Source organism: Morus notabilis, unplaced genomic scaffold (assembly GCF_000414095.1).
Source record: "Morus notabilis unplaced genomic scaffold, ASM41409v2 Scaffold581, whole genome shotgun sequence".
Classification (NCBI taxonomy): Eukaryota; Viridiplantae; Streptophyta; class Magnoliopsida; order Rosales; family Moraceae; genus Morus; species Morus notabilis.
In genome coordinates, this window is record NW_010362557.1 from 17,652 (window position 1) to 26,645 (window position 8,994).

At 33.3% G+C, this 8,994-nt stretch overlaps 1 protein-coding gene across 1 annotated transcript; it reads right to left on the reverse strand.

Annotated features, from left to right (window-relative positions):
- Nucleotides 1–323: 323 nt before the first annotated feature.
- On the reverse strand, nt 324–2,628 carry LOC21390231 (pentatricopeptide repeat-containing protein At3g49240, mitochondrial). Its single transcript, XM_010102449.2, has one exon. It carries the CDS (start codon nt 2,561–2,563, stop codon nt 539–541), a length of 2,025 nt encoding a protein of 674 aa, XP_010100751.1. The 5' UTR covers nt 2,564–2,628; the 3' UTR covers nt 324–538.
- Nucleotides 2,629–8,994: the final 6,366 nt, after the last annotated feature.

An 8,994-nucleotide genomic window follows, 5' to 3' on the forward strand; every position in this document is an offset into this window, starting at 1 on the left:
TACAAATGAATTCAAATAGAACCAAAACCAGTGCAAAGCGACGAAAGAGAGGAATAAACATAACCAAAACGACAATGGAAACACTATCCTAATTCTTGACTAATTTAACATAACCTTCCTATATCAATGTATTAAGGGGTGCAATGAATTCCTTAAAAGAAGGAAAATATTAGGCATCACAAGGTAAACATTGAGTGGATGGGTTCTTGGATTCTAACGTTGGCCTCAAGTCTGCCAATTGGAGCAATATTTGGATTCTTCTCCCCAAAAATGGAGGCAAAAAAAAAAACAAAAAAAACAAAAACAAAAAGAAGAGGGCGATATGATGCTAAATTACTCGCTTACTGTCCAACTCCACAGTATTTTTTCAAACGCATCCCACAAAGAAATGGATAGTCTCTATGAGGTACAATTATACGAATTTTGTTGCCTGATCAAAACAAATATGTTCATGTAACTCCAAATCCTTGCTTCTTCTACAGGATGATTCAATTTAAGTGAGGAACTTGCTGCAGTAATTCCCCCATAAATATTATACTCAAGCTGTTGCTTGACTGGTTGTAGTTGTACCATCAGTTCTGGCCTCTGCCTCAGCGGACGTCTCATCTTTAATCCTTTCTGCGTCCGAGTCTGAAGAAGACGACTCTGTGGAAGAAGCTTCTCCAACAGTCGGACTTCCATTGGCCTCTGCAGAACCGGACTCGGTGGATTCCTTACTTCCAAACAACTTAGACGGAAGTAAAGAGGACACAGCAGCTCTTGCACTTCTCTTTGCCGCCTCAGCTGCTTCTGCTTCCTTCGCCTTTGCCTCGGCTTTCTGCCTTTCCTTCTCTTCAATAAGCTTCGCCAATTCATCCTCTCTCCCTTCCTTTCTGAGCTCGCCTTTAACAAACTCCTGCACCTCCTCATTAAACTCAACTCCATCATCGTCCAGCATCGTATCAACCACATTAAGCACCTCATCCAATTTCCCCGACTCGCTCAATGCCTTCATTATGAACTTATAGCTCGGAACGTCCATCTTCAGCTTCTTCACCATCAGATCAAAAAACGATTTTGCTTCATCAACCTTCCCTACCTTAACCAACCCATCAACTAACCTATTATAGACTGCTAAATTAGGCCTCAACTTGGAATCAACCATTTTCCTAAAATACCCAGCTGCATCATCAGGCCTGTTCTCCTTAAAACAAGTATCCATCAACAGACCAAACGTAAACTCATCTGGGTTCACTCCTTTCTCACCCATTTCCCCATAAAGCGCCTCGGCTTCGCCCAACATCCCATTATTGCACAACTGCTCAATCAAAACATTGAAGGACAAGGTATCAGGACTGCACCTATAATCACCCATTGTCCTAAACACCTCAATGGCATCCCTAAACCTCCCTTGAGCACAATAACCTTCCGCTATCACATTAAAGGTACCCAAATTCACTGCCAAACGCCTCGGCGGGTTATGCTCCTTTTTCATTCTATCAAACAGCTTTAAGGCCTCATCAAACTTCCCATTCTTACTCAACGCGTCCAACACCGAATTATACGCCACGGCACTCATTTTCACACTCGAATTCTCCGCCAAAGCCTCCTCAAAAGTCTCCATAGACTCCTTCTTGATCCCCTTCAAGAAATACCCCGCACCCACAGCCTCCTCAAAAATCTCCATAGCCTCCTTCTCCATCCCCTTCAAGAAATACGCCTTCATCAAGCTCCCATACACAACCCCATCCTCCACAAACCCTCCCAACTTCCCCTTCAACTCCTCGTACAGATCGAAAACCTTGTCCACATCCGAATTCCTCACGCAACCCGCCATCAAGTAATGGTAAACCGTCGGGTCGGGCGCGAGCCCTTTCTCACTCATTTCCTCCTTCAACTCCAAAGCCCTCTCCAACCTATTATTATCAACCAACCCTTTAACCAAAATCCTATAAGTAGTGGGGCTAGGGCTAAAAGGCGCATCATTTATCAACTGTTTGTAATGTTCCATGGCAGTATCAGGCTTTCTACAATCCAAATAAGTCTGAAACACCAAGTTGTGAGTTATAATATTAGGAGCAACACCGGCTTGGGTTATGAACCGGTGAAGCGAAAGAAGATCGGAGTATTTCGACTGCCGAAGAAGAGCATTAAGCACGGAATTAACAGTGAAAATGGTGGGTCGGCAATTGGAGTAAATGGAATGGCGAGTGTAGAGAGCCGCTTCTTCGAGGTCGTTCTCGCGGATTAGAGTGAGAATCTTGTTATGGAGGTTGAGGCGGTTACCTGTTAGGGCGGAGACGTGATCGGGAAGCTTCGGGGCATTGGGGTTTCGTTGCGGCGGAGGAGGAGATTGTTGCTGTTGTTGTTGGTTGCGGTGGAGAGAGGAGAGAGGGGGCTCGATGCGGAGGCGGCGCTTGCGGCGGCGGCGCTCGGCGGCGGCGTCTTCCGGCGTGGCGAAGGAGAGAAAGCGGAGAGAGACGAACGACGGCGGCGGAGGAGGAGGAGAAAGGAAGCGGCGGTGGGGGGGTTTGGCTAGGGTTTTCAGGTGGGTTAAGAATGCGTTGGGCTTCGATAGAGCCATTAGAGAGTGAGGGTTTGAGCTCGTAGATCAGATTTTTTTTTTTTTTTTTTTTTTTTTTTTTTGGTTTTTTTTTGGGGGGTATGTGAAGATGATGATATTGATAGGGTTCTAACAGGGTTTAGAGGAGAGGATAGCCATTTTCAGAGAAGGAGACAGAGGAGAGGATATGGAATGTTGGACTGGGCTGTTGTAAGCTTGTAGGCCGTGAAATACTTACAGAAGGCCCAATAAGTTTGGGCTATAAGTTTGGACTTAGAGTGATTTATGCATATAGCAAAATTTTGATATCAAAGTTTAAATTTAACAAAAGTTTTGAAATATTTCAAGAATAGCAAAATTTTATATCATTTTTATATCAATTAAAATAATGATTACATCATTATATAGTACAAAACATGATATCATTATGAATTACTATGTCATTTTTGATATATTCATAATATTCTATAAAATTTTGTTAAATTTTAACTCAAGGTATGAAATTTTGCCATGCAGTATAATTACTTCTCGGACTTAAAAGCCCTAAAGTTAAACCTTGGCCTGTCATAAACTCCCAGCCCTCTCTGTCCTTAGGTCCAGGGTCTCCAGGAGTACAGTTAGAGAAAATTTAGGTAATATACCGCCTAAATCCAATAGCTTTACACTTATGCCATTTTTATTGATTTGGAAAAAAAAAAAATACATATTATATGTATGTATGTATCTGGCAGAATATCGAAAAAAGCTACAAAAATCCTCTCAAAATATCTGGCCAAATTTATCAAGAAGAACAAATAATTTGGTAGGATATTAAATTTTGTAGGACATTTTTAATACCCTACCATGATACTTATATTGGATTGGGTGGTATAAGTATTATGTTTATGTCATTAGTTGACATAAATGTAAAGATGATAGTCTTTGAGTGGTATTTTTTTTATCTATCCCAATTAAGTTATCACTTATTCACCATGCTTTTACGAAATTAAAGCTACACAATTTTTGTAAATCGTATAAGAAAATAATAACTAACAAAATTGCAAGTATTTCTAGGAATAATAAAGAGAGTATAAGCACCTGGTTATGATGGTATGATTATTTGTTAAAAATTTTAGTTTTTCAATGCCCAAGTGATTATTTTTCATAAATTTATCGTCAATTAAGAACTAAAACCATCAAAGACAAATAAATAAATTCAAAGATTAATAGCAAAATTGTCTGAAGAAAACACATATTTATCGAGACAAAAAATTAATTTACTAATTATTTATGTAAAACCATTAAAAATTGGTCATGTATGTTAAACTGGGTGGCCAAAAACCACTGCAATGTACTTTTTTTTTCTTTTCCCTCTTCTCTCGATAAAATAATTTGTTAAAGTCATTTTCCATGCTAGGTTGATTGGGTCACCAACTTGCATTGTTTAATTATAATAGTTTAGGTTGTTCTTTTGTAACGAAACTCAGAAAAAATTTAAACTCAAGTTATAATTTTATTTAAATTCATGTTATTTTGTAAAATTTGAGTTTAAACTCGAGTTTGGAACTAAACTCGAGTTCAAGTTTCTCCTTCAGCTCAAGTTCATAAACTCGAACTTAAGTTAATAAACAGTATTTTTTCTATTCTTAAAAATGTCATAATTTTTTCGTTTTAATTCTGATTTAGATGATTTTTTTTCTATGCATTCACAACAAAAAGATGAACAAAACTCCACCTATATATCCTATTAAAATTTTTCATCACCATTGAATTTTTATTAAAATATTATCTAAATATAAATTTAAGTTTTGACACACTCAAACACAAACTAAAAAAGATTCTCAATTCAAATCATAACTTAAATGTGCACATTCAAACACAAACTTAAATTATAACTTCAACTCAAGTTATAACTCAAATTCAACTCAAGATCATCACTCAAATCACCATAACTTAAAAATATATATTAAAAAAAAAAAAAAAAAAAAAAACAACCCCCTAAGTCTCATTTAGGCATCGCTAAAAAAAAAAATAAAAACAAAATTCTAATTGAAGAACTTTATTTGTCTCTTTCTTGAAGAAAGTGATATGTTGGACAAAAGGAAGCCTGATGTTAATTAGCCAGATAAGTCATGTCCTAGTGATAAACTCCAAAGTCCAAACCATCACATATTTTCAAAAAATAAAAAATAATAATAATAAATAAATAAAGTCCAAACCATCACATCACAAGACAAATACTTTTACGTAATCAATATAATCAACTTGTACTATCTCGCATTTTTTATACATACAAATACACAATATAGGTTTCTAAAAAAAACACAAAATACGTATACATATTATATAAAATGTCTGATTTTATAGGTGTCCTTTTTCAGATGACCAAAAGTTCAGGTCTAATACGTAATTAGAGAGCATTTAATCCTAAGCTCAGTTAGCCAAGTGACTAACAATTCTACCACCGGAAAATAAAATAGAAATTGGAAAAAATTGCATATCCGATTGTCCGACCTAGCAAAAAGAAAGATATCATCTTTGTAGTTCATTAATTGAAAGATTTGTAATTCTTTTTTTTTTTTTTTTTTTTTGACAAAGAAAGATTTCTTCTTCTTTTCCTTTCATTTCGGCTCAAATTAGTATATAAACTTCTTAAAATCCTTTTTAGGGCCCGTTTGGTTTGAGGATTCGTTCTCTGATTCGAATCATGATTCATGGTTCACTCCAGTATTTTCTCTCATAAAAAACACACGTAAATAAAAAATAATTCTAATTTCATGGTTCTAATTTATGAACCAAACAAACTCTTAATTTCCTCGATCGGATTGGGGCAATCAACTTTCCATGCTTAATCATATATAGTTTAACTCCCATTTGGGCATGCATAATTTCTATTTTCTATCTAATTAAAGTATGTCGTTTGTCTCTTTATTGTGGAGTTTTCTTGAAAGTGATATTTTTGGCAAAATGAAGCTAGATCTTAATTGTCAAGATAAGCGCATGAACTAATGATAAAACTCCAAACCGACTTGCTCAAACAAGTACAAATTATTATTACATCTTCATTAAGATATATAATCAACTTGTAATCCGAATTTGTACATATCATAATATTATACCAATTTCTTCATGACCAAATTGTCAGCACTAATACCTAATTAACGGGCATTCAATCGGATTACGTCCTCCATTACATCATATTCAAGAGAATTCGTGCTCTAATTATGCAAATAAGAATACACAAAATAGAAAGGCAAGAGAGAAAGTAATCATAAGGTTTCTCACAATTACGTATAATAGCACTATACTAATAAGAATACACACAATAGAAAGTCAAGAGAGAAAGTATTCATGACCAAATTGTAAAGTGATTTTTTTTCCCTGGCCCTTTTTTTTTTTTTTTTTTAATAAAGATGGTCATTCATACAACTGAAATAAATATTACAGAAGGAGATCTTAAAACAATACCAAAATCGGTGTAACAAAAACAATTCATTATAATAAACAAATTATTTAAACCTTTGATTTGATCAATAAACATGGAGGATTTGATCAACATGCACTCTTATCGATTAATGTGCATAAACTTTACAAGAGACAAATTCGAGTTCCATAAATAAATTTACGATTCCTTCAAAGAGAAATCTCTTTAATTGGTTGATTGGTACGATAAAAGCATCTCCAAAAGAAATCTTTAAATTTTAGTTAAATTATAATTAAAATGGTTAGAAAACTATTTTAACTAGTAATTTTTTAATAACTATACTCTCTATTTTAACTAAACATAAATTATTTTAATATTTATTGAATTTAAAATATAAATAACTTTATTCAGTTTAAAAAAGAACATTTAAATTTATTATGGTTGGAAGTATAAAATAATACAAAAAATAAAATAACTAAGCTCTCTATGCTAGCTATAAATAATTAACCATTTAGCTTATAGTTGGAGTGAAAAAATCTAAAAAATATTAAATCATTAGTTATTTTAGCTAAAAACATGAAATAATTAACCATAAAGTTGCTCTAACAATTTGTTGTCAGTGTGGACCTTTCTCTACTTGAAATCTTTCAAAGTTAAAATTTGGAAGCTACTGATTGGGTAAGAGACCTCACAAAACAAATAAAAATGAACTAAATAATAAATCACAACTAGGTAAAGATGTGGACATGACTCATCACCACTAGAGAATGAAAACTAAATAAATGTATATTTATTTAATATGAAAAAAAATATGAATAAAAGAACAAATCCTATCAAAGAGAGTCTCAAGAGAGGACTGGCTTTCAGTATAAAAATTGGCAAAATTTAAGATAAAGATGAGAAAAGAAATACAAGATATTCTAGGGTCGGCTCCCTCGTTTAGGTCAGAATTGCTTTTCTTTTTTTTTTTTTTTTTTTTTTTTTTATTTTTTCCCGTTCTTGAATCTTCCCTTTTGGATCAAATGATGTATGACAAGTGCTTAATATGTTTTTTTTCTGCAAAATCAAATAAACGTGTACCCTTTTTCTGCTGTGAAATCATGTGTATTGAGCAATCAATCAACATTGCTATCGTAAGCACGATTTTCACACAAGACGATCGAAGATCATAAAAAAGATTTTATCAATATATTATACAACCAGTCTTCGTCCTAGTTTCGCTAGAAAGGTACAGGAAGAATCAATAATGCACAAACTTCATATACTACTTTATTCACACACACAAAAAAAGAAAAACCTTTATTAACAACCTTTTCAGCTTTTCTTTTAAATCAAAACTTTTAGTGCCTGTTTAGAATCTTTTTTAAAAACAATTTTCACATTTTTTAAAAATTAAAAAATAAAAATACTCTGAGATACGCGTTTAGCACCACATCATACAAAAAGTAAAATTAAAAACGTTTTCTAATTGTTCTAAAAAATACCGAGAATCTGAAAATGATTAATAATCGTTTTCCTTTCTCATTTTCATTTTCTCCCATCTCAATCATTTTGTTTATTTCCTTTCCTCAACATGCTGAATAAGGCCAAGAGCATGACAATGGCGATCCACATCGCTAGTGTCGCCAGCACCATCACCGCCAGAGCCGCCACCATCGACACGACCTCGAAGACCGCACCGAGAAGCACGGGCGCGTAAAGAGCGGGCCAACCGAAAGTTGACGATGCCGATTTCAATTGCAGATTGTACCAAGAAAGTATGGATTTGAGAAAATTCCAAGAGGAGGTTAGGATTATTGCGTATACCAGGACAAATATGCATACCCATGTTCGCCTTTTGCTTATGACTCTTAGGAATAGCGTGTACGATGAAGGTGTTCTTTTTTGTTCTTCTTCCAGGTTATCTGCCATGGAAAAACCTTCACTTGTTTTTTTTGTTTTGTGGGTTTGATTTTAGGTTTTCTTTTGATAACTCTAGATTTTTGGAGGAAAAAAGATTGAAGAATTTTACTTTGTGTTGCTCTGTTCTATTGGCTTTGTTTTGTTTTGTTTTTGTTTTTTTTTTTTTTTTTTGGGTTGGTGGGATTTCTGAATTTGGGTTTTGTGTGTTGTCGGTGTTGGTGATTTTCCTTCACCTTTCTCAGAGTTGTGTGTAAGTAATATGTGTGGTAATTGGTATCTTAATTGTTTACTATTTACGTATGTTAAGACAATTGAAAAGCAGTAAGGATAAAATATTTACATATAGGAGATATGTAATATTATATTAATTATTAGTATATTGATTGGGGAGTTTATTAAGTATTTAATATATTATTTCAAATATTATTACATGTTTTCAAAAATGTAAAACCAAACGCAGTTTTAGTTTTTTTTGTATTGAAAATAATCTCTGAATAAAACTACCAAATGCATTTTCAGAAATGATTCTTGCCTGAGATTGAAAACGTTTTCATTTTCAATTCATACAGAAAACAAAATTATTTTAGAACAAATTTCAAACGCACCCTTAATTACTGTTTGCACTTAAGTTGGAAAAAGAGAGAGAGAAAAAAGACCAAGTAAAAAACTGTATATTCAATTAAATATTTACGTGTTTTAAATCGTCAATTTAGTAATATTTATTATCTATTAAACTTCAATTACAATTAATTTTAAAATTTAAAGTGCAATTTATTAAATTTAAAAGTTTGACGTGTATTATGTAAAAAAGTAAAAAGTTTGAGATACAAAGGTGCAATTTACTCTGTAAACTTCGTATATCATTTCTTTCCATTTTTTCTCAATTTTCTTCCCTTGTTATGGGTCAGTAATGGCTTAGATGTTTAGGCCATCATAATACAGCCACCATGAGACCTAATAAAAGTATTTATTAATTTTACCCCTGTTGTAATAGTAGTAGTAATTTATGATATATTCAATTAAATATTTATGTGTTTTAAATCGTCAATTTAGTAACATTTATGACCTATTAAACTTCAATTACAATTAATTTTAATTCGAGTTGAGATGTGACTTTATATGAGAGTTTTTTATTATAGTAAAAAAG